Raw genomic sequence first — 27511 nt, 5'->3', positions numbered from 1 at the left:
CCCTGAAAACTACTGTGTCTTAGCCTCATTCTACATGTTTTTGGGCCATATGAATTTTTTCTGTGAAATGCCCTTCCACAATCTTGATTTTTGTTTCTGTCTGTCAACCAATGAGACTTTCTGGTATGCCATACACATTAACACACACTCTGTCCTACATATTTTCTTTCCCCAAATCTATTATTTTTTCTTTTGATCTTGATTGTTGTATTTTAAAACATATAAAGTCTTTTATTTCACTTGAGTCAAATATTTCTATCATTTATTTTATACCTTCTGGGTTTAGAAGGGATTTTGAGTTAGAAAGATCTTCTGACTGCTACATTTTTTTCCCCAACATTTTTGTTTTAAAATTTTTTGTTTGGGCATTTATAGGTTAAGTTTTTAGTACAACCAGAATTTTCGTTTGTTTTTGTTATTTGAGGATGAGGACCCAATATTGTTTTCTTCCAAGAAAATGAAAGGTTGTACAAGCAAACGAAGGTTTATTAAGTAAGTCTTTTCTTAATATGTTGATAATGAAGTGTTATTAAATTTTTATTTTTACTGAAATTTAATTTTTTTCTTGTAATGTCCTTTTCGGGTTTAGTGTCATAAAATGAGTGGACAAATAGTCCCTCCTCCTCTATTACATCAAAAGAACCTGTGTAATATTGGAATTAGTTCTTCCTTAAATGCTTCCTTACATAATCTGTGATTGTAAAGGGAAGGAGCATTTTAGTATCCTTCTCAGATAATTATAGATATTCTTAAGGAAACCAATGTGCACACATGCTAGATTTTAAAATTACTTGCATTGTGAATCTGAAACTTTTCATACTGTGTGAGTATAAAAATACTGTGGTAAGTTCTGTTCATCTATCTTGAACTTGGATTGACTTTTTTACCTATGTTGATTTAGAACAGCATGCGTTACTCATTAGGAAAATACCAGTTTAATAAGTCATGTAGATTTCCAAATATTGAAAATTTCCTTATATAATATCAAAACTTCACATTGAATAGCATCACTGCCAATCTCAGCAGAAAAGTCTTCGTATTGGAAAGCTCTCAAGTTCACAGTAACTGATCCCAGTATCACAAAATTCTAATTCCATCATTAACAACAAATATTATCAGTTGTTTTCTTGAAGTGATAGGCTCATTTTGGTCATTTTTGAGAGAATGTCTGCCAAACATCCAAGTTGGAATGACAAGAGTTTGCCAGTCATTCTTCCAAATAAAAATGGTATTCCACAAAAACAGCAGCCATTAGAGTTCATAACTCAAAGAATCACACAATGTTTTTTCCTCTGGGCAGCCATCATACTTCCATATGCAGCCTCAGTTCTTCATGCATAGTTCCATTTTAAAACACATATTTTAAAAAGGTGAATATTTGAGGTACAAGATTTAATAAAGTTAGTAATTTTACTGCTTCCTTCATAAAGGACATCCGTAAGTAGAATTGGTAATATTTTCACTGTGCCCACATGACAGTAAAAAATATGACTACCAGTATAATTTGGTACCACTGCCTTGATTTGGGCAAAGATATAGTTTTACCCAGCATTGCATTTGCACCATCAAAGTAAAAATTAATAAATAAGTAAATAACACTTAAACATTACTACAAAAATAATTCTGACCTGAAAGACCTCATAAAAAAGTCAGGGACCACATTCACGGACCACACATTGAGAGCTACTACCTAGAGAAACTCTCACACATGTGAGTCAGGGTACACATACAAGATTGTTCACAGGACTATTATTTGTAAAAGCCAAAAACCTAAATAGATTTATCAACAAAATGGCAAGAAATGGTGGCAGATTCATTTAATAGACAGCAATGCGAATGAATCTACTATGGCTATATGGCAAAACAAGAATGAATGTCAGCAACATACCACTGAGCCAAAGAAGCAAAGTTCAAAGGAATATAGAAGGATAAAATTAATACACAAATATCTGTTGCTTTCCTATACACTGATGATGAACTAGCAGAAAGAGAAATCAGGAAAACAATTCCATTCACAATTGCATCAAAAAGAATAAAATAGTTAGGAATAAACCTAACCAAGGAAGTCAAAGACCTATACCCTGGAAACTACAAAACACTCTTAAGAGAAATTAAAGAGGACACTAACAAATGGAAACTCATCCCATGCTCTTGGCTAGGAAGTATTAATATTGTCAAAATGGCCATCCTGCCTAAAGCAATCTACAGACTCAATGCAATCCCTATCAAATTACCAACAGCACATTCTTCAATGAACTGGAACAAATATTTCAAAAATTCATATGGAACCACAAAAGACCCCAAATAGCTAAAGCAATCCTGAGAAGGAAGAATAAAGCAGGGGAGATCTTGCTCCCCAACTTCAAGCTCTACTACACAGCCACAGTAATCAAGATAGTTTGGTACTGGCACAAGAACAGAGCCACAGACCAGTGGAACAGAATAGAGAGTCCAGATATTAACCCAAACATATATGGTCAATTAATATTCGATAAAGGAGCCATGGACATACAATGGGGAAATGATAGCCTCTTCAACAGCTGGTGTTGGCAAAACTGGACAGCTACATGTAAGAGAATGAAACTGGATCATTGTCTAACTCCATACACAAAAGTAAATTCAAAATGGAGCAAAGACCTGAATGTAAGTCATGAAACAATAAAACTCTTAGAAAAAAACAGGCAAAAATCTCTTGGGACATAAACATGAGCACTTCTTCATGAACATATCTACCTGGGCAAGGGAAATAAAAGCAAAAATGAACAAGTGGGACTATATCAAGCTGAAAAGCTTCTGTACAGCAAAGGACACCATCAATAGAACAAAAAGGCATCCTACAGTATGGGAGAATATATTCATAAATGACAGATCCGATAAAGGCTTAACATCCAAAATATATAAAGAGCTCACACACCTCAACAAACAAAAAGCAAATAATCCAATTAAAAAATGGGCAGAGGAGCTGAATAGACACTTCTCCAAAGAAGAAATTCAGATGGCCAACAAGCACATGAAAAGATGCTCCACATTGCTAGTCATCAGAGAAATGCAAATTAAAACCACAATGAGATATCACCTCACACCAGTAAGGATCGTCACCATCCAAAAGACAAACAACAACAAATGATGGCAAGGATGTGGAGAAAGGGGAACCTTCCTACACTGCTGGTGGGAATGTAAATTAGTTCAACCATTGTGGAAAGCAGTATGGAGGTTCCTCAAAAAGCTCAAAATAGAAATACCATTTGACCCAAGAATTCCACTCCTAGGAATTTACCCTAAGAATGCAGCAGCCCAGTTTGAAAAAGACAGATGCACCCCTATGTTTATCACAGAGCTATTTACAATAGCCAGGAAATGGAAGCAACCTAAGTTTCCATCAGTAGATGAATGGATAAAGAAGATGTGGTACATATACACAATGGAATATTATTCAGCCATAAGAAGAAAACAAATCTTACCATTTGCAACAACATGGATGGAGCTAGAGGGTATTATGCTCAGTGAAATAAGCCAGGCAGAGAAAGACAAGTACCAAATGATTTCACTCATATGTGGAGTGTAAGAACAAAGAAAAAACTGAAGGAACAAAACAGCAGCAGAATCACAGAACCCAAGAATGGACTAACAGTTACCAAAGGGAAAAGGACTGGGGAGGACAGGTGGGAAGGGAGGGATAAGAAGGGGGTAAAAAGAAAGGGGGCATTATGATTAGCATGTATAGTGGGGGGGTGGGAGGACACAGGGAGGGCTGCCCAACACAGAGAAGACAAGTAGTGATTCTATAGCATCTTACTACACTGATGGACAGTGGCTGTAATGGGGTTTGTGGGGGGACTTGGTGATGGGGGCAGTCAAGTAAACATAATGTTCTTCATGTAATTGTAGATTAATGATACCAAAATTTTAAAAAAACTTAACAAAAAAAATACATAGAAGGTTTAGTTCTATTTACATAAAGCTCAAAATCTACTGAAATGAAAATATTTGCATATTTAAAGATTCAGACAATCAACTTTAAAAACAAAGGAGGGAAATTATCATCTGAAAAACTCGGAGAGTAGTCACTTCTCGGGAAGATGGAAGAGAACAGGATTGGGAAGAGCTGGACAGCAGGCTTCTGGGATGTGGGCAAAGATCCAGTCCTTGCCTGGGCATTGTTTACAATGGTACTCCTTCATATAATTACTTATTATATTTTGTAGACTGTATCTGAATGCTATATTCAGAGGAAACATTACAAAATACCAATTCTCTCACTTACTCTGTCAGTGATGTGGATTTCATTATCTTAGATTTATATAAATTCTACATTTAACTAGCAGGCACACAAAAGGAAAAAATGCCTTATACATAAGAAGGAACCAACATCCTCCTTAGGTGGGAACATTCAGTATGGGTAGAGGAAAAGCTCAAAGGAAATTTTCTGTTTTACTTCACAAAAAGAGCAATTTCTACCATCTGTTCTCTGAAAACTGCTGGTTGCTCTGAAAATTGATCTCTCCTTGTGTTGTCTCTTCTTTCATTTTCAGTGACAAAGGTTTTCCAAATGACTTAATCTGTGTCAGAAATCTTTTTTAAGAATACTAAAAAAAACCCACTGCTTGATGGTGCTCACTGTCACACAGTGCTGTGATGTGGATATCACAGGAAATGTGTTAGCAATTACAAAGGCAAACAAGTCCAAGTGTGTCTGTGCATAATTGGCTGAAGTTAAAATAAAGGACCACTGTCACTGAACATATGTTTTTCCATAATGCCCAAAATTAACTGAAAATTTAACAGAACATCCTAAAATAATTCAAAGGTATATTTTTAACTACCAAAAGAAAACTATTACAACTCTTGAACTGTAATAAAATAACACTGCAAATATTACTCATTTAACATCTGTTGTGTTTTCCATACAATTATAAATTTAAAATAGAAGTTTGATTTCTAAAAGCTAATAAAGTATTTAGGATTCTCTAAAATTTCAGCAGAACTGGATTCTTTATTAAATGCTTCATGATACAAGATACTCTGCAATCTGTGTAAAATCTCATGTCATTCAATTTCCTCCATGCTTACTGCATTCTTTAACTTAAGCACTTCAACCTCCTAAATTTTTTTAACGTTAAGAACTGACTAACCTCGATTATCATCCCTACTCACAACAAAAATCTCTGAAATGGATCTTAGTTTTAAATATAAAAAGAAGAGACAAAAATATGAGTTAATTTTTTTCCTATTAGAATAGGAAGCTTTTCTAATTATGGTACAAAAATCAGAAGCCATAGGGAAAAGACTGATAGATTTAACTATTTAAAAGAAGACTTCTATATATTAAAAAACACCAGAAATAAATCAGAAGACATACAGAGAAAAATATTTGCAAGATATACAACAAAAACTGGAATTCTTTAACAAATAAACTGTTCTTAGGAATCAAAATGAAGACAAACAATTCAATGAAAATGTGGAAAACTATTAAGAAAAGACAGTTCACAAAAGTGAAATTGAAAAGACAATCAACAGATAAAAAATATGCCCCTTCTTATAACAAAAGAAGATCCATTTTTCACCTCACAGATAAAAATGTTTATAATTGAGTGTTGATGAAATGGGAAAGCATTCTCATACACTGTTTATTGGTGCAAGTATAAATAGACTTAACCTTTTTTTAATAACATTTTTGAGATATGTATAATTCACATACCATAGTACTCACCTATTTAAAGTATACAATTCCATGGACTTTTTAATGTATCAGAGAATTATGTGACCATCTCCACTAACTAATTTTAGAACATTTTATCACTTCAAAAAAGAACTCATATCCATTACCATCATTCTCCATTTTCTCCCACTCTGCAGCCCTAGACAGACATAACCTTATCTTAGGGCAATCTGTCAATGTCAATCAAAAATTTAAATGCGCAACCCTGTGAATGTGCAATTCCATTCACAGAATTTATCATATAAGAATAAACATATAATACACAAAGATATACACAGAGATGTTCTTGAAACACGGTTTGTTATAGAAAAATACTCTATATAACCTACAACCCTCAACAGGAAACAGTATTAACAAAATGTGGTACATCAGTACATAAAATATGATGCAACTGTTTAAAAGGATGAAGCTATATTTCTGATTTAGAGAAATCATCAAAAGAATATATATTTAAGTTAAAAAAGCAAAATAGTGTATTGTGTATGATCTCATTTGCATAAAAAAATGAGATTCCTAGAAAATGTTAGAGAATACACACTAAATTTTTAGCAATTATTAAAAATGAAGATTAGACATTGAGAAAATGAAGATTAAATATTTAATATCTTATTTTAAAATAAACGAACTCACTTTAAACAATGTTATTTATTATTTTTAAAACCACCCAGCAACAAAAAAAAGTGTTCTTAGATGAGAACATGCACAAGACACATCAGAATTGTCTTACATGGTCACGCAAGGCTCTATTAAATTTCAAAACAGAAAAATACTTATCCTCCTTCTCACAAGTAAATGTTTTTTTTTTTTTTTTGAGGGCATCTCTCATATTTATTGATCAAATGGTTGTTAACAACAATAAAATTCTGTATAGGGGGGTCAATACTCAATGCACAATCATTAATCCACCCCAAGCCTAATTTTCGTCAGTCTCCAATCTTCTGCTGCATAATGAACAAGTTCTTACATGGAGTACAAATTCTTACATAGTGAATAAGTTACATGGTGAACATTACAAGGGCAGTCATCACAGAAGCTTTCAGTTTTGTTCATGCATTATGAACTATAAACAGTCAGTTCAAATTTGAATATTCATTTGATTTTTAAACTTGATTTATGTGTGGATACCACATTTCTCTCTTTATTATTATTATTTTTAATAAAATGCTGAAGTGGTAGGTAGATACGAGATAAAGGTAGAAAACAGAGTTTAGTGTTGTAAGAGAGCAAATGTAGATGATCAGGTGTGTGCCTGTAGACTATGTGTTAATCCGAGCTAGACAAGGGCAATAAAACATCCATGTATACAGAAGATTTCTCTCAGAACATGAGGGGGGAGGTTCTAAGCCTCACCTCTGCTGATCCCCATTTTCTCACCTGATGGCCCCCTGCGACTGTGCCTGTCTTAGGTTGTTCCTCCCTTGAGGAATCTTACCCATCTCTGGCTAACCAGTCATCTTCCGGGGCCATACAGGGAAATGTTAAGTTGGTAAGTGAGAGAGAAGCCTTATTGTTTGAAATGGTTAGCTTTTTACTTCTTTGCATATTTATGCCCTGTGGCTTCTATGCCCAGCATTTGTCTTGAGGTGTCTTTACCACTTGGAAGAATTATGATACTCGGTAAATTCGACATGTGGCACGAGTTCTATTTAAAGGTTGTAATTAGGTAGGAAGAAGAAAAGCTATAGAAGTAGCAGGCAGAAGAAAACCTGGGAAGATTGATTATTTCTTTGACATATCTTCTTGTAGAGTAACTTCAGCATGGATAGGTTTTATCACAAGTAAATATTTAATGAAAGTGACATATGCAAGTAGACATAAAATTATCCTCCTAAAGGATAACTATGCATCTCAAAACAACGATGCATTTAAAATTAGGAAAAAATGCAACTTGGAAAGACATCTCTGGAAAAAGAAAAAATAATAAAGCAATATGACTGGCATTTTCCATTTTAAGTTTGAAAATGTGTCCTGAAATAGCAAAAAATTTTAAGAAAAATACTTGTTCTATATTAAAAATATAGTTACTACTTTTATATTTACAAAGTTGATCTATAAATTGCTACTTTCCTCTACCTACAAATGGCTCCTGATTACCTTTGCCTTTTATTTTCATTCGCATTTTTGCACATAATAAATTCCTTACTTGTATGTTATAGCACCATCAACATACAATTTCCAATAGGCTTCCAATTATTAATTTTTACTCTAGATGTTAAATTGTTTATGGTGCTAAATGTATAAAAAATTCATCATGTTAATTTTATTATGTAAGATATAAATCATTACCCCAAAGAAGTATTTAGAGATAAATATAAAAATAGAAATATAAAAATATTATTCTCCAAATTATTTATATTAGTGAAAAGCATATACAATCTGAATATCCAACAATCGGGATAAATGAGTTAAATTAACTAGGGATACTTCCATACTATGAAATATAACATAGCCATTAAAAATAGATGCTTAGGAATAATAGTTTACAGCACCCAAAAAAATCTTCCAAAGTATACAAAGCAATATTGTGATATCTCAATTTTCTAAGGCAAACTGTGTTTTTAGGGTACACAAAGAAAAAACTAAAAGGCAATGTAATGATTTTTACCAGTGTTTTTAGTTCTATGTGTTAATTTTATAGGTGATTTTATTTCCTTCTTTACATATGTCTACATTTTCGAACATTTCTTCAATAAAAATCCATAATTTATTTTATACTCACAAATACTATTTTAAAAGATGAAACTAAGATAGTTCTCACATTGGACAACTCAGCATATACTTTTAAGTACTTTAGGAGGAGAAAAACATAAAAATATACCATCAAAAATAGAAAGGACTATATAATTGAACAAAGTGTTATTTTAGTTAAAATATACACTGGATATATTTTAAGATATGGAGCTAGTTGGTGTTTAGATGCAAACTTCTCAATGATGCCAAAAATATTTTTACAGTATGCTAAAAAGAAAACAAAAACATAAGGGTGTGGAAATAAATAAAGCCACACATGTTTAAAAATGAATCTCTGATGTAATACATGATAGCTCTGAATGTTTTTTTCTTTCAACGCATATGTGAGAAGCACTGGTATGTTTACCCCTCAACCAAGATGACATCATAAAGAATAAAGATATTATTTCATGAAAGACCAAAAAAATTTCAAAAAGCCACTATTTCCTTTCAATTGTTTTATTTTTCTATGGTAAAACAGCCTCAACAGTAAGAATTAGTACAAAATAAAAGGAAAAGGAAAAATGGTTGGGAATGACTTTGAATGACTTGCAAAAACAATTATAGACAGTATTTAAAAAGAAAGAAATTCAAAACAAGGACTCAAAAGAAGGTACATTTGAATATAAGAAGCATTACCCTCAAAAGGGCTTTTTAACATGTAATTTCTTTTTTACCAGTCTTTTTTAAACACAAGGATTGCAGCAAGAAAAAAGCCCTCAGGCCTCAAATTGGAGCTATGAAATGACAGAATATAACTGCGAGCAGCAGCAATAATTCTACCAAATGGAATGTAAAAAAAAAAAGCCCTTCCTCTTCTATTATTAAAAAAAATTACAGTTATATGCTCATGATTTGTTTTGAGTATCCATGAAAAAAAATCAATGTCTTTCATGACATTTTATAAATATGGTGGAAAGAAAACTCTATCATGTTGGAAATAACCAACCTGAAATTAAATTTCAGAAATTTTTAGAAGCATCCTCATTAAAATAAAATAAATGACAGATACAATTATTTAAATATACATATTAGAGACATCTAAATACAATAAAATTTTTCACATTTGCACACTTAAATAGTACACTGTACTTTACAAGTTACATACATGTTCATTATTCACATTTGATTTTGGCAACAACCTTGTGAAATCAATAGCCTCTTTAAACCAAAACTAACCTAATATTCTTGACTTCTCTAGGTCATAGACAGGCTCCTAATCTAACAGGCTTCCATCACATGACACAGATGACCAAAATTGTTTCACTGGTGTCATGAACAAAAATAAAGATAATAATAATTTTTAAATATCCCAGAAGAAAATTTTTAAAAAGAAAATAACAAAGGAATTTAGCTTTTGTTTAATGACTACCATGTATGAAGTGTATTTGTACTTAACAGACTACAAAACCTTCACACTAACCCTATAAGGCAGCTATCGCCCAGGCTAGATAAGGAAACTGAGACTCAGACTAAGCATCTGCCCATCTGCACACAGCTAAAAAGTAGGACTTAAATCCAGGTATTCTTGACTCTATAGCCTATGCTTTTAACCAATAAACAATATTGCCTCTTTAATAATTCTATTTTCTAATGACCAAGAAAGATAGTATATTAGATCACATATCAGCTATAGTGCAGCTTAACTTAACAGACCAATTTAAATAGTGGAAATAGGAAGAATAGTGAAACACAAAATATTACCAGTAAGATGAGATAAACACAGGATGGAGGGATTCACCGAGATCAAAGACACTGGTTCTAAAAACTACCATTTTCCTTAGCCCCCTAATAACCAGAAATTGATAAGGCAGGAGAGAGCCCTCAGGACACCCCCAGCTAGGACAAAAAATGGGAGATGGGCATTTAAAAATAGACAAACCCTGCTACCTTGTAACATTATTTTAAATTTGTACCAAAGTCAACCACTTCTTATCATGCATCCCTACTCTAAATAGGACCTTAAAACTCAAACAAAATACAAAAGGTGTGTTAATAATCAGTTACATCAGAAACATCTCGATCCTACCTCTTTTTCGTGCAATCGGGAGAGTAAATGATCATCACGGAGACTGCAGGATTTTCTCAGGTTGAATTTGGGAGTCATCTGTTGAAAGAGTAAGAGTGATTCAATACTTTTTCAAACCTGGTGTATCCTTAAGCCAAAAGTAAATTCTAAACTGCCTGAAGTTCATGCCAAAATAATACCAACATTGGAAGAAAAAAAGTGATTTATTCACTTTCATGTGATAGGATTAATACGACTATTATGCTTCATAATGTGGCCCTGTGTTATTCTCTGTAAATAACTTAACGATTATTTTATTTAAAATATCTGCCCATAGGAAAAGTCCGGGGAATTCTCACCTACCAGAGAAACTGGGATAGGTTTCTGTCTCAGGTACCGAGGATTTTCTATCTGAAGATTCAAAAATAAAATAAGGACTTATTAATTTTTGAGTTTTAATTATTATTTGACAAAATATATATGTAAGCTGCCATATGAAAACATTTCCTATATTTCTTAATAGTTAGCATTTTCTTAGAAATGGTATTGCCTAATACATTTTTAGTGGCTTGCTAATAAAAAATAAAACAAACTCCTTTGCAGACACAAATGCACCTTCACGGTCCTCTCACAGCCTAGCTGCCCAGCCTCATCTCTGTTACTCTTCACCTCACATTTTATCCTCCCAGAACCCTGAATGACTTCTACTACCAGAACGTGACAGATCTCTTGTCTCTCCACCTCTAGACATCACTCTGTCTACCCCTCCATCTCCTTAAGCATGCACCTATTCATCTTTCAAGTCTCAATTTAACTACTGCACTTCCAGGCAGATTTGGTGTATGAATCCTTAAATTTACCTCCATAATAGCAACTAGACACAAAATTTCTTTGGGACTCCTTCTATATTGGTCTTTGAGGATCATCTATCCCCCAACAGATCCTGTATTCCAAACACGGCAAACAACTGGTTTTACTTTGAAAGCACTACAGTGTCCCATATCTGAGTTTTTGCAACCTATGAAATCACTCTCCCAACTTCTTCGTGTGGTTAACTTGTTCAAGACTCTCAGTTCAGGAATCATCTCCCCCAAGAAATTTAGTTAAGTTTCTACTACTCTGGTAGTACCCTGGCGGTTTCTTCCCTTTTATAAGTTAACATCTATCTTCTGCAGAAGAGTGTGGACTCTGAAAAGACCATGACTGTCTTGCAACCCATCTATGTCTAGCATCTACGACAGGGTCCAGCAAAGAAGGAAGGAAGAAAGAGAGGAAGAAAAGGAGGGACAAAGAGAGGGAGGGAGGGAGGAAGGCAGGAAGGCAGGCAGGAAGGAAGGAAGGAAGGAAGGAAGGAAGGAAGGAAGGGGCAAACCATATCTGATCCTACTCTCTTACCAGCTCCTAAAGTAGTCTACGTGTCTCTGACGGCTCTTATATTTTAAGTATTTATCAACATGTCTCCACATCTGTATCTAAGCACAATGAGGGCAAGGATGATGACTTCTCAATTTTGTATTGCTGGTGCCTAGCACAATGTAGTAGGCTTTCAATGAAATATTTGTTGGAAATGCTACATTATAAATTTGAAACACTGATATCCCAACTATTTCATTCACAAATGAAGTGATTATTAAAAATCATTGTCATGAAATTCTAATGTCTTGACATCATAAACTCACAATTTACTACATGGATAATCTCAAAATGTACAAAAGTATAAATGTAACACTCACCACAACTTCAATCTAGGATAGTGGTTATTAACCCTTAAGTATATACACCATTAGCATCAACTGAAAAACTTTTCCCAATACATGTTACTGGGATCCACCTTCAAAGTCCCACTGTATTTTCAAAAAGCTCAAGTGATTTATTATACCTCATAATCATGGAAAATAAACAACCCATAGTCAATTTGACAATAAAGAATGAAAAAAGAATCAATTAATTAAAGAATAAAGAGGCAATGCAACTAAAAATAGAACTTACTTAAGTTTAAAAACATAAAAGCCTCTATAGCAACAGATAGGACCTGAAAAGTAACTATTTTAGCACCTATATTTGGGAAAATTTACAAAATAATTTTTCTTTCACAGGGAGGCTGGTTCCCATAAAGTAAGAACAACTGTCTGAACTTATATTTCTCTCCCCACCTCCACACACCCACACAGATAGAAAAAAAAGAGAGAGAACATATAAAAATACCCACCACTCAAGACTTGAATATAAGTCATGAAACCATAAAACTCTCAGAAAAAAATATGGGCAAAAATCTCTTGGACATAAACATGAGCAACTTCTTCATGAACATATCTCCCCAGGCAAGGGAAACAAAAGCAAAAATAAACAATTGGGACTATATCAAACTAAAAAGCTTCTGTACAGAAAAGGATACCATCAGTAGAACAAAAAGACATCCTACAGTATGTGAGAATATATTCATACATGACATATCTGATAAGGGGTTGACATCCAAATTATAGAAAGAGCTCATGCACCTCAACAAACAAAAAGCAAATAAACCAATTAAAATATAGGCAGAGGAGCTGAATAGACACTTCTCCAAAGAAGAAATTCAGATGGCCAACAGACACATGAAAAGATGCTCCACATCGCTAATCATCAGAGAAATGCAAATTAAAACTACAATGAGATGTCACCTCCCACCAGTTAGGATGGCCAACATCCAAAAGACAAGCAACAACAAATGTTGGCAAGGATGTGGAGAAAGGGGAACCCTCCTACACTGCTGGTGGGAATGTAAACTAGTTCAACCATTGTGGAAAGCAGTATGGAGGTTCCTAAAAATGCTCAAAATAGAAATACCATTTGACCCAGGAATTCCACTTCTAGGAATTTACCCTAAGAATGCAGCACTCCAGTTTGAAAAAGACAGATGCACCCCTATGTTTATAGCAGCACTATTTACAATAGCCAAGAAATGGAAGCAACCTAAATGTCCATCAGTAGATGAATGGATAAAGAAGATGTGGTACATATACACAATGGAATATTATTCAGCCATAAGAAGAAAACAAATCCTACCATTTGCAACAACATGGATGGAGCTAGAGGGTATTACACTCAGTGAAATAAGCCAGACAGGGAAAGACAAGTATCAAATGGTTTCACTCATCTGTGGAGTATAACAACAAAGAAAAAACTAAGGAACAAAACAGCAGCAGACTCACAGAACCCAGGAATGGACTAACAGTTACCAAAGGGAAAGGGACTGGGGAGGATGGGTGGGAAGGGAGGGATAAGGGGGAAAAGGGGCATTATGATTAGCACACATGATGTGTGGGGGGGGGACACGGGAAAGGCACTATAACACAGAGAAGACAAGTAGTGATTCTATAGCCTCTTACTACACTGATGGACAGTGACTGTAATGGGGTATGTGGGGGGATTTGACAATAGGGGGAGTCTAGTAACCATAATGTTCAAGTAATTGTACATTAACGATATCAAAATAAAATTCAAAAAAAAGAATACCCACCACTCATGCCTAAATCTTAACAAGGAGAAAGAGATTACTAAGGCCCTTGATTTACATGTAAGTAGCCAAAGAAAGGTCTAAAACAAAGCAGAATGAGACCCTGAGCCAAACCAGGGTAACAGCATGAGAAAATAGGAAGTGCCTCGGAGTCTTAGTGGGGGTAGAACGTACATGCCATCAAATACTGACCTGTGGAAGGAGACTGGCCTACCTTAAGTGGGTCATTAAAAAAAAACCTATGGATCAGAGTGCTGGAGAGAGAGGAAGGGAGTCAAAAGAATGGCATGGGAAGTGTGAAGAACCAGAGAAGGCGGCCTAGGAAGGAACCACTTCTGCAGTACAGAAAGTCGATTTGGAAGGAAGGTTGTCTGCGATAAAGAGAAAGAGAAATGGAGCTGAAGAAAGGGCCCTACAGAAACAAGACAGAAGCAAAGACGACAGGCCAAAATGACACCCATAGAAAGCACCACTTATTAGAGAAAACCAACTTCAGGGAACAGAAGAGGGCCTTCCTGAGCTAAGAAATAAAGTAAGCTACCCAACCACCCCTCCCATCTGATCACTGCCTAATATTGCTTGTTTAGAAAAATCTAACATAAATAATCATGAGCAGGAAAAAAAAATTCGACATCCATAAAAGCTTACTATAAGAAACAGGAAACAAAAATCAAAACTTGTCAGCAGTAGGAATCATTCTTTAAAAAGCCATGAAATAGAAGAAAACAGTAACAAAGTCCTCCTTTTGAGAAGGTCAATATTTGATGATACTCCTGTTCCACCACCACTAGGATAATATGTATTCAAGTGTAATTTTTAAATAATTTCTGTGACTTCATAAAGAACACCACAAATAAAATAAAAAATAGATGTTAAATGGGAGCTGATCAAATTCAATTAAGAACCTGCTTGGCAAAGTTGCCAGATGCCAAATCAACATGTAAAAAAGTCAGCTGCATTTCTGTAAGTTACCAAAACTCATCTAGGAAAAAGATGATTTTACAAAGATATTTATAGCCATAAAACAATATATAATTGTAAAGTTATGTATTTTAAAAGTACATCTAAGAAAAAATATATAAGCCCTTTATGGAGAAAATAATTAAGCTTTTGTGAAGGATATTAAGACTGAAATAGAAAGTGAAACCATGTTTTTGGATAGTCTGAATATTGTAAAAATGTTACTCTTCTTAACTTGATCTAGTGACTAAAGTTACCCAAACAAAAGTCTCAACAGGGCTTTTGGAAAACTTAATAAGCTCATTATAAGATGTATATAAATAAAGGGCAAGAACAGCCAAGACATGCCTGAAGAAAAAAATCAAGGTTGGGTGATTTACAACGGCATAATAGAACTACAATAATGAAGATAAGTCAATGGAACCAACTAGAAAGTACCAGAAACTCAGCTATATATGCAAATACAATTCATGAAAGTTCTAGTATTGCAAATGATTGAGAAGATAAGGACATATTCAATAAGTAGAAGGAAAATAAAATCAGATCCCATCCTCACATCATATATAACAAATTCTCAATGGATTAAATACTTTTAGTTAAAAGCAGAACTATAAAAACTTTCAGAAGACAACTTAGAAGAATGGCCTCCAACTAGAGAGTATTTCTTAAATAAGAAACAAATAAAGCATAAAAAAAGAAATTAATAATTGTGACCACTTGAATTTCTCTCCAAAAAAGATACCACAAATAAAGTGAAAAGACAAGCCATAAACTAGGAGATATCTGCACAAATGCTTTGTCTCCAAAATGTGTAAAGGTCTTTAAAAATCAATAAATGAAAGAATAACAACCCATTCTAGAAAAAAAATGAGAAAAACCTGAGACACATTTCACCGATGAGGAATGTGAATGACTAATAAACATATAAAAATATGCTCAATCTGTTAGAAATATGAAAAATGTAAAATAATACCACAATGAGATGGTATTTTACAGCCACCAGATTGGTATACATTAAAAAATTGGCAATAAAAGTGTTCCAGATGTGGAACACCACTAGGAGTGTATGAATTAGTATATTTACTTTGGGAAAACATTTATTAAGTAAAGATAATAAAATCCACATAAATATCATACCAGACAAAAAGGCATATTCTTTAGTAAATAACACTGTACTACTATATATACACACACACAGGTTTTCGGAAAATGGGTTGCTAATTTCCAGCAGGCAGCAAAGTGCACTCAATAAATATTTATTGTCTGAAGGTATATATATGAAAAATAAGTAACCATTCTCTATTTTTGGATTGGAGAAAGCAGGAATATAAAGTAACTTCTTCAAAGACACACACAAATCTGAAAATATACAAAACTCTAATTCACGAAGCAGAATTAAACATAAGGGGAAAAATAAAAGAAGAGGGAAACAAGGAATTCTCAAAGATGCTCAAGCTCTAATTAAGCTTAAAATTTAAAACCAAAAGCCAAGAAAACCATCTGTGACTTATTTTTACCCAGCTCTACATTTATAAGCAGAGTACAAAATATTGGTTTAGCTAATTACAATGTAGCCTTTCAACTATGCAGAAGTAACTCTTATTTCATCCTCTTCCTCTTTAACAGGCATTAAATACAGAAGGACACATTCTGTTATCATAAACTACCTTTCTCAAGTTGACCAAAAAAAAAAATTTTTAGAGTATTCAAATATTCAAAAGCAGCCATGAACACTGTAAACAAGTATAAATCTTCTGTTGTTATTCATTTACAATAACCAGTTTTAATATGTAATGAGAATTATTCATAGTAAAGCATGTTCTTGAGTCTATTTGGGGGAAATAAGCCATCTATTTTCTGATTTTGTAACAGCAGCCAGATGTGCTTTGAAGTTAAATGTTCCCACTTTGTAATCCACAAGTAACATGGACTTGAAGCAATCTGTAAACAGGCTTCACATTTACTTTTTTCATGCTCTTTTAGAAAACTTCTTGTTCTCTCATAATACATCAGGAAAGAATACCACAATAAAGAATGTCCAAAATGGAAGATAAAAGGACTTATGCGAAACATTAAAGTCTACCAAAATACTGTACAGAAAACAAAGCCCAAAATAATTAAGTTCCAATAGCATGAATAAATCACAAGACAGAACATTTCTTGCTTAAGAAGCAAATAGATAATCACAGTAATAAAATACATAATAATTTAAAGTAGATGTAAATAAAGATATCTGAATGTTTCCTAACGAAAACTGGCTTTTGACATTTTATTTTGTTTAGTTTTTAAGCAATTTTGTTTGGTTGTTTACAGAGGTTTCTGTCAGTATGTTTCTTTAAATTATTCAGGACTTCGTCAAACTGACCAAATTCCCCATTATACACTAATGTTGATCAAATGGAGATGTTCTATGGTTACAGAAAATGGAAAGACATTTTATCTCTTAATTTTAGCTGTCTTAGAGGAAAGGATGTTATCAAGCAACACAACTAAACTAAATGTTTTTAAGTCATAGCATCAGTCAGAACTGCTGAAACTCTATGGAACAAAATAAATTCTGTCCCCAGTGTCAAACCAATTATTCTCAAAAATAGTATTTTTAAGTTAATATAATGGAATTTGAAAAATGTTTTTCCACAGAAATCCTACTACAAATGGACGTTCATTAACTGGTTTACTCAACATTTCATCAAACATTTAAAGAACACAAAATACAGATAAAAAGACACAGTCCACTGGCAAAGAAAAAGCAAAATAAGCCAAAGAAACAGAATGGAAGCAAACATGTACTGTCACCTGCATTTACTGCAGTGCAGCAGGAAAAGAACAGTCTTTTCAATAAATGGGAGTGTCCCCTGGATATGTATAAGTGACAAAAACAAATCTTAACTCCCTACCTTATAACATATATCAAAATTACCTCCAGATGGTATGTAGACCCAAATACAAAAAGTAAGACAACAGAGCTCCTAGAATAAAGTAGAGAACATCTTCAAGACCTGAAGATAGTCAAAAATCTTAAACAGGACACAAAATAGCATGAACTATGATGTGAAAAAATGATCAAATGAATTGCATTAAAATTATACATTTCTGTTCATCAAAGACACCCATAAGAGAATGAGTAAAAGCAACAAAGTGGTAGAAAATATTTATAATACAGTAGTCCAAAAGGTCTCCTGCCCAGAATAGGCACAAAACTCTTACATATCAATAACAAAATTTGCAAAGCTTTAAGCAGGCACTTCACTCTATCAGAGACTATCCACACTGTCAATTAAAAGGTATTTAAATATTAACCATCAAGAAAATACATGTTAAAACCACACGCAGTGCAGTGTTACTAACCACCACTCTCAAGAAAGGCTAAATGTTTTTATTAAAAACAAAACTTAACTGACAATACCAAATACTGAAGAGCAAACAGAGGAAAAGGAACTGGCGTACACTGCTGATGAGGATGCAATGACATAATCACTCTAGAAAATGATTTTGCTCTTTCTATTAAATCAATTAGCATTGTGCTGCATAGCAGATCAGCCTAAACCTTCACGGCTTCAAAGCAAACTATTTTATTTAGTTCACAATTTTGCGGGTGGGCAACTTGAGGTGGCTCAAAGTCCATCCCAACTGCACTTGCGTGACAGCTGCCCCTAATGACCGAGCAGAATGGTTCTCAACAGGCCACAATGAGGATGGCCACAGAGTAGGAGCTAGCCTTCCAACAGTCCTTACAGGGAGAGTAGGCACATTCTTGCAGGGGCCCTCAAGCCCTCCACGGGGATGTGCACTGCACTCTGATGGGCTTGGACCTCCAGCTGGGGCAACCTGATTCTGGGGTGCTATCTGCCCTCTGGAGCTCCCCATGAGATCAGGGGAGGCTTATTCCCACTGACCTCATCCAGCTCCTTCCCCCGCCCAGCCTAGTCCCCCTGACATGGCCTGTCCTGAGAGCTCTCCCTGCATGAATCCCACACCCTGCTTCCAGGGACCTGCCCTGAGGGGTCTACTCAGAGCCCTCACTGTTCATTTGATCCTGGTGGGTGTGAGGCTTTGCGTTCAGCAGGTAAGCCGGGGTGTAAAGTGAGCGGGTGACTGGGATGGAAGGCCTGAGAGAGCCTTCCTCCAAGCCCCCCACCCTGTCCTCAAGAAAAAAGAAAAAAAGGAAATAGGAAGAAAAAATTATATAAAAATTTTTATGAAAAGTATGAAATATATATATATATATTAATAAAGCAAGAAACCTTCCCCAAAACTGAAAGTTAAAAAGGCTAAAGAGCAAGAAAAAAATAATGCAGGCGGAAAATGTAATTGCTAGGTTTAATAAGTAAATCTCTACTTGAATTGTGTTCCACTCCTTGGAAAAAGAATGTATTTGGAAAAGTGTATTTTTAATAAAAACTAGTAATTCAAATTTGCAATATCTAGTAGATCAGAATGAAGGTGTTGACAATCATGCCAGCATATAAAAAAAAATCCTTAGTATAGGACACAAAAATTAACTGGCTATTAACTGATCACTCAGAGGAAGAAAGAAAAAAGACCATTACACATTCTCATACAAAACCAAAATCAAAGCAAAATCTAAGCTTTTTAATATACTGGATACTTAAATTATTCTACTGTGATCAAGAGATACAGTTCAGCCTTATTAATGCATATGTTATAAATATATTAAAATGCAAGACTTTTATATTTTACACTGTTAGTACATTCTTTGAACAATAAAAATGTGAAGCAAAACCCCAGGCAGGCCTAGTTATAAGGCACTACCTCAAAAAATCTTGGATGTTTTATTTTAAATTTATTATGTGAATGAAAAATGTAATCCTCTGAACAGTTAAATAATCGTGAAAAGTACTCTATGTGCTAAGAAACGTACATCAGAAGTTTCAAATGGCTAGGGGCAAAGGCGAGTTTAAAAGGATAGCCCAGAACTTGATGCTTCACTGTGATACTGCTTTCTGCTTTCTGGCGGCAAGAACCTGACTTTCTCAGGCATTTCTCCTGTGCTCCTCTCCCACACTGGTAACTCAGGCCTTCCCTCCAATGGCAACTTGCCCTTTACCCTCAAACACGAAGATGTTTTTCTTTTGACTTACTATCCCCCTCTTGTTATCAATTCTACTTCTCTGTTCTCTTTCACTAACATACTCCCCAAATGACTGGGAGATTCACGTTGCTTTAAATCCTTTTCCATTTCCCTATCTTCTAATCATGGCCCTTGCACAAGCCCGCCCTCCCCGCTCTGAACCCTGAAGACGCATTCCTTGTCTCTGGGTGCAACTACCACTGTAGAAGTACAACTGTGAAGTGACTCCATCGGCTGAGTCTCAGGAAGCTCCAAACCTTGAACTCCCCAATTAATCTCACCATCTCTTCAAACTCCACCAGTCTCAAATAGAACTGTAAACCACTAAAATGGATTCCTCCACCTGACAATCAGTTAACTGACGGAGAGCCACCATTCCCATTTCCTAGAACCAAACCTTCACGTACCCTCCTGCTCAGCCCACCAATCAGCTGCCACTAAGCATTCTTTACTCTTTGGAATGTTTTTCCTTTCTACCCTTTCCACCATCACAGAAATCACACTAATGTGGAGTTCATTACAAACACCTAAAATGACTAGTTCCCTTTCTCTATGTCTACTCATATCCAGTATAATCCTCACAATGCCACCTGAAGCACAGCTTTCCTTAAAGACCATTTATTAGTAGGAAGATCTTAGGATTTTTAAAAATAATAATCCCTAATGTCAGAGAAGAAGTGAAAAACAGATGAAGCCTGAACACTGCTGGTTGGAGAATTGGTATGTACCTTCTGGAGGGCATGTGTCAAGATACAATATAACCTAAGAAAGCAACCAAATATGTATAAAAAGATTCTTGTAAGGAATTTTATTGCAGTATTGCTTCTATTAGCAACAAACTGGGAGCAACCAAATGTCCAAAAACAGCAGAAGGCTTAAATAACTTATGGAATATCCATCCAAAAGGAAAATCGGTGCTACCATTAATATTCATGTTTATGGAACTATTATAAACATATCAAATTTAAAGCAGCACATAATAAACTAGCATTTATAATATGACCCCAATTTTGCTTAAATTTTAATTTTATAAATACACAGGAAAAAAAGGAGGGAAAGATACATATAACAAAATGTTAACACGGCTCTCAGTGTTGCAACTGTAAAACATTTTATTCCTCTGATTTTCAGTATTGTTCAGATTTTCAAATTACAAATTATTTTTTAATAGCAGAGTGTGATAAAAATTGTTTTAAACCCTTTTTCATTTCCTCAAAGCATTTAAACAGTATATCTACAAAGTGGAATGTGGAGGAAAAAATAAACCTCCAGGACTCACTAGTACCTACAATTTAAAATCTAAAATTCTCAGTTTAGCGTTCAAAGCCCCAATACAATCCAGCCTGGTAACCACTGCCCTCTAATCCCCTCCATAAATCCCAGAGATCCAGTCGCGGCCGTTCACTTCCACCCGACCCGTTTCCTCAGGCCGATCCCCCCCTGAACTCCTAGCTCCCCTCCTCTCTGAGGACGCTCAAGCTCCTCGGCCTCTGCACCTGAGAACCGAGGTCCATGATGACGGCTCACCCACGAAACCTCCCCAAGGTTTTTTTGACCCAATGGCCTTGCTTCTCCAAGTCCTCCCTCCTCTCCCCTTCCCCTCAGTGTTCTTCTTTCTAATTCTACTTTCTAATTCTACTTCTAATACTTTTTGGTATTTATCATATAATATCTTAAATTATTACTTAACTATTTATGTCTGTATTTCCTATTTCACCACCAAGAAAGTCAGCTTATTGAGGGCAGGGACTACCGTATGCTTCTTTGGAATGTTATTTCTCTTTCCTGTACCAAGTCCTTCTTAGTACAACCCAGCACCAATAAATGTCTAATATCCAATAGTATTCACTGAATAGAATTAAATTAGTTCAGATGTTTCCCAAAAACAATATGATTCTGCCACATCAATATACATACATAAAACACTTTTTTTTACCCCAAGATTCCAACTATTAAGGCGAGCTTCGATGTCACTGTCATCCAAAGACATAGCAGGTTTTTTCAAATGAACTTCCTGAAATAGAAAAGAGAAAAGAGGAGAGGGCATAGAGGAAAGAAGGAAGGATGGAAGAAATAAAAGAGGAAGGGAAGGCGGGCGGTGGGTGAGGAACAAGGAAAGGAGAGAACAGGAGAGAAAATGGGACAAAATACATGTTATTCAGAGTAATGAGGGTTTGTGCGATTGTTGGTAATGCTCTATCGCCCTCAGAGGAAAGGACCACGTTACAGCTGCCCTGAGTTCTTGGTTCTAAGTAATGACTGTTTACTATAGCTGCTCAGGGCTATGAGGTTCCTTCACAATATATTCACACAGTAAATGGATTTAAAAAAAAAAACTTCAAAAGAATATTTTAAAAATTAATCCAGATTCTTCTCTTTAAGTTATTTTACAAAAACCTTTTAATTGTGGTATACCACAGTAGCTTTAAAGAAGAGTAGGGAAACACTTGAAAAGATTAATTATTTACTCTCATTAAAATTAGTTAACAGAGAATTTATGTTGATGCCCAAAAAGCTCTTTGTTCTTAAATTAATTCTCATTTGTACACTGAATATAAAGAAAAATAAGGTTTGGAGTCACATCATGGAAACATAATTATGTTGATTCTTTATTTTTTTTTAAATTTAAATTGCATGCTTTTTTTTCCTTCCATATAATTAATCATATTGCACATTTATCAGACCAGACTAAAACTATAATTAACTGAGGACAGCCTAATATCTGTGCCCAGAAATGGACAATGATCTGAAAGCTCTAAAATCTTAGAAAGGTAAATCTGTATAAAATAAAGTGCACATTCAACAGCACAGCCAAAAAAGTTCCTTTGCAATTAAATATCTTGGTACAGCATTTTCACACTTTTAGAAAACCTCATTACTAACAAACAAATCTACTTACCCCTATGGTCATTTAAATTATCTGAAGTGATGAAAAATACACTAAGAATTTCATATTTTACTGAGTCTCCACATGTTTACTGAACAAGATTTTGAATTTATTATATATACCATATTTAAATTCATTATTGCTTCATCTGTTGACCCAGTTTCTTGTATGTTTCTCGTTGTGAACAATTATATCTTAAGAAAATGTACCTGCCTTGTTTGAGTAAATATGATTGATAATAAACCTGAAAGTACTTAAAATGTGCTGCCCTTCAGTGAAATAAGCCAGGCGGAGAAAGACAAGTACCAAATGATTTCACTCATATGTGGAGTATAAGAACAAAAGAAAACTGAAGGAACAAAACAGCAGCAGAAGCACAGAACCCAAGAATGAACTAACAGTTACCAAAGGGAAAGGGACTGGGGAGGATGGGTGGGAAGGGAGGGATAAGGGCAGGAAGAAAAGAAAGGGGGCATTACAATTAGCATGTATAGTGTTGGGGGGCACGGGGAGGGCTGTGCAACACAGAGAAGACAAGTAGTGATTTACAGCATCTTACTATGTTGAAGGACAGTGACTGTGAACGGGGATGTGGGGGGGACTTGGTGAAGGGGGGAGCCTAGTAAACATAATGTCCTTCATGTAATTGTAGATTAATGATAGCAAAATAAAAAAATAAAAAATAAAAAATGTGCTGCCCTTTATATTAAAATATTTTTCAAAGTTCCAAACTACAACTAGAGAAAACGCAATGAGGTATGTTCAGAGCGGCATGTGCTAAAGCAGTCATGCATCACACATGATCTTCTTGTAACCAAAAGTCATGTAACCCAAGACAAGTCAGAATTACACAAGAAAGACTATAGTAAGCAGGCAGAGTTCTTCTCTTTACAAAGCTAACTGGAATGCTTTGTAATGGAATGCTTTTAAGGAATGTTCTCATTAGCACCTCGTTCAAACCAATAAGCAACTAGACACAAGAGAAGCAATCATATTTCAAGATATAAACAGTTCCTCTTCATCTGAAAGGCAGCATACCCTACTTCACTACAAACTAATCTCAGTCTCTTAAATTTATGACCACTGGGTGTCTAATCACCCAATGAAAAGGAAAAGGAAGAAATAACCAAAAAATGAAGCTTTCCAAAGTTATTCTTTAATGCACAGGAGAAGCAATAGACTGATTAACATGATGCCTCAGAATCACTGAGAAAGCAGGAGGAACTATGGAGTACACCAAACACACCACTGTCTTTGACATGAGGATGTCTACCAAAACCTTCAGACTTTATTCACTGTTTTTAAGTAACTGTTGGAACTTTGACAATACAATACTAAAAATTTGTGGAGTTCTGTTAAAACAACAAACAATGAAACAAAAGTAGAATCTGATCTTACACAAATCTTTGCGGTAATATTTTGTCCATCTTCTCTGTAGTTTGGACTCATAGAACGTGAACCTGTTTGGAGCTTCGCAGTGTACTGTTCCCTACTAACAGAACAAAACAGTAACAAGTCAGAATTTGGGAAATTCAGAGAACATAGGGGCTTTCAAATCAAGGATTACCAATTTTTTTCTTTTGAAAATGAGATGACTGTTTATATTAACAATGATGCTTCAATAAAAAAGCAAAAGAAATATGAATAATGACCACTTGTATGTCTCACATTTTATTTCATTTAGATTTAATAACCAATAAAAATGTCACCTGAATGCCACATACTTGTTTATAAACAAAAACTATTTTTAAATGGAACTATGACAAATAACGTGTATATAAACCTTTTCTCATGTGTAGAAGAGAGAAAATGAAGCATACATTCTCAGAAGAAAATAACTGTTTTTAAAGGTTAGCAAGTTTTGTTGCATTCATGTACATCAAGCTAAAGCCTTGAAATATATAAAATGACAAAACCTTCATGCAGCTGAAAGTCTGAATTACTTTGAAACCATGTCAGAAACCACAGATAAATTAGTCTTAAATTAAAAATACACCATGTTAATTCAGGTAAAATGTAGGAAGTTCAGTGTAAGTAGGAAAATATTTAAAGCTTCCAAATGAATGTGAACAAAAAGACTTTTCTCCAATATAAAATATAGCATAAAAATGACATTCTCAATATTCTACTTTAGTCTGTTGTCTCTTGCATATTTTTATTCAAGCTACTTTAATGAAAGTTCCATGATTACAAATATCTATTCTCTAAACATCTCCTTCAACATAATGAAATGGAAACTAAACATTTTATAATGAATGAAAGTCACTAACTTTCAGCCACAAGTAATATCAGGATTTCACAAATTGTGCACCATATTAAGTATTCCCAAAAGACAGGATAGTAACTCAAAAAGATTAAAATGAATGTCTTCTTGGTAGTAACACTAATAGAAAAGCATTCCTTAAACTAGTTATTAAGTAATATAGAATGCCTGAAAAAGCTGTTTTAAAGAGAGATATTGATATTTTATAACCCTCGTCAATATCCCAGATACCTAAGTACTTAAAGACAAATAAGAAAACACAAAGTAATATTTTGGCAATAACTTCATCAGCCAATGTGCTTGAGCTGATACAAGCATTTAAAACTCAGTATTGGGATAGGCAGCCTTAGAAAGCATACTAGGTAGCGGCCTGTTCTTCTTTAAGAACAGATTAAACATTCATAAAAAGAACTATACTTAAAAATTGAAAAATGCTTAAATATTAAAACTAATTTTTCCTCATAGAAAATATTAATAAAAAAGAGGTCTGAAATATTTATCTATTTATTACACAGGGTGCATACATAAAACAACACATCCTTTTAATGCACTGTAGCTGTCCTCTGTACCAATCTATCTCTTTCCCTTCAGAATAAAATTTCAAAATTAGTTACTGGTTCCATGTCCTAACCTGCCATATATTTTTCAATTACAATATGACTTCCACTTATCCTGAAAGTATTATAGGTAAACTCACCAACAATCTCCTAGTTGCTCAAGAACATGTCCTTACCCTAGGTGATCTCAGTAAAACATTAGGGACAGTGTTTTAAAGATGCCACATTCATTGGCTCCATAGAACCAATCTTTCCTGGTTCTCATCTGATCCTGCAAAAATTTCCTTCACTAGCTTTTCTTTCTCTACCAACCCCCATACATGCTATGATCCCAGGGTTCTGTGTCTAACCTTATTTATTTCCCTTTTACATGCTTTCCCTGGACAATCCAATGTACAACTAGTTTCTCAAATAATAAGAAAAGCTTTGAATACCAAATCTACATACCCAGCCTAAATTGGTCTCTTGGCCTCCAACTCCCTTATAAATAACATATTGAATAGCCCTACCTCCAACTCAACATGTCCAGAACTCAATTCATTATACTGCCCCTAAAACATGATCCAATGCGGGCCAAATAAAGCAGTGGCATTACTGAAGCCAGCCTCTGGTGAAGGCAGGTAAGCCAAGAAAAGCAGGTCATTATCATTGCTAAAGTCTGGCTGGCACAGAAGTTTCATTTCTGCCACTGAACACTGGGCAAAGAAATTTCATTTCTGCCACTGAGACTGTCTCCAGCTAGAACTACAATTAACTGGAACTCTAAATAGGTAAAGACGGCTGGAATTCACAGTGATGGGGCCGGAGGTCAGGGTGAACAGTGAAACAGAAGGTAGGAGGCAAAGTATACCCTATAAGCCTCTTTATGAAGGATAACAGGTGTGCCTGCCACTGAGAATAACAAGTCATGTCATGGTGCTCATAAAGACAGCCTACAATTGGTACAAGGGACATGATTACAGGGAGCTCATGATTAAAAGTACTGTGCCAGCTAGAAAAGAGGGACTGTGACTCAATTAATTTCAGGTGCCAAAATTAACACAGTAAGAAAATCTTCAGCACATTTCTAAGATTCCCTGACATGCAAATGCCTCTTTACTCCTCTTCAGGGAGCAAAACTATAGGAAATGCAAAATTTCCCTTTAACCTTTTCCTAATGCTAAAATATTCAACAGGAGCCAGAAACATTGTTTCAACATCTTTGTTAATTCCAAATACTAGAGAAACAGAGTTGTCCCTGTAAGATAATGAGATAAGCAGTGAGACACAGAAGATGTAAAAACCTAAAGGAAGACCAATCAAATGTCCTCCTGCAAAAGAAACTTACTATATATATAAAGGGCAACTTCTAAAATGTACTTCTAATTTGGGTTCTCAATGTGATTCAGGGGGACATTTCATATGTAAAAAGGAAATGAATAATCTGTGATCATAAAAATGTGCCTACAAATGAAAAACATGTTTACCAAGTTTTAAAATCATGATGGAAAAAGAGAGCATTAAATATAGCATAAAAGAAAATTAGCAAATTAGAAAACTATCTCAAGAAATATTCTGAGAACACAAAAGAAAAACGGGATGAATATAATAAATGAAAATGCAAGAGGTGAGGAAGATAGATTCAAAATCTCTAACATCAAAATATGAATTCCAGGAGTAAATAAAACAGAAACTGGGGAAATGATAAAGAAACAGTAGTGACAATGCTAATCAAGACTGCATCAGAGAAGAGCCTGAAAGAATAAATTATGACTCCACTTTTACCTAGATAAAAAATGCAATGCCATGAAAAGGATGGA

The 27511-nt window shown here is 34.6% G+C and overlaps 1 protein-coding gene across 6 annotated transcripts in view; it reads right to left on the bottom strand.

Annotated features, from left to right (window-relative positions):
- Positions 1-27511, bottom strand: part of CEP112 (centrosomal protein 112) — a 405933-nt gene that overhangs the window by 335524 nt on the left and 42898 nt on the right. For 5 of the 6 annotated variants that reach the window (XM_057501633.1, XM_057501632.1, XM_036899724.2 and 2 more), the window contains exons 5-8: positions 24291-24384; positions 21942-22019; positions 10821-10868; positions 10479-10556 (exon numbers count right to left, since the gene is read on the bottom strand). In XM_057501633.1, the coding sequence (XP_057357616.1) occupies positions 10479-10556; positions 10821-10868; positions 21942-22019; positions 24291-24384 (298 nt within the window). The remainder of the gene's footprint in view (positions 1-10478; positions 10557-10820; positions 10869-21941; positions 22020-24290; positions 24385-27511) is intronic. The other variant, XM_057501635.1, reaches the window with a different exon arrangement.

The sequence above is a fragment of the Manis pentadactyla genome, chromosome 4 (genome assembly GCF_030020395.1).
Source record: "Manis pentadactyla isolate mManPen7 chromosome 4, mManPen7.hap1, whole genome shotgun sequence".
In the NCBI taxonomy this organism is placed as follows: domain Eukaryota; kingdom Metazoa; phylum Chordata; class Mammalia; order Pholidota; family Manidae; genus Manis; species Manis pentadactyla.
Note: the sequence above shows the minus strand (reverse complement) of the source record. Positions and strands in the feature narration are given on the sequence as shown.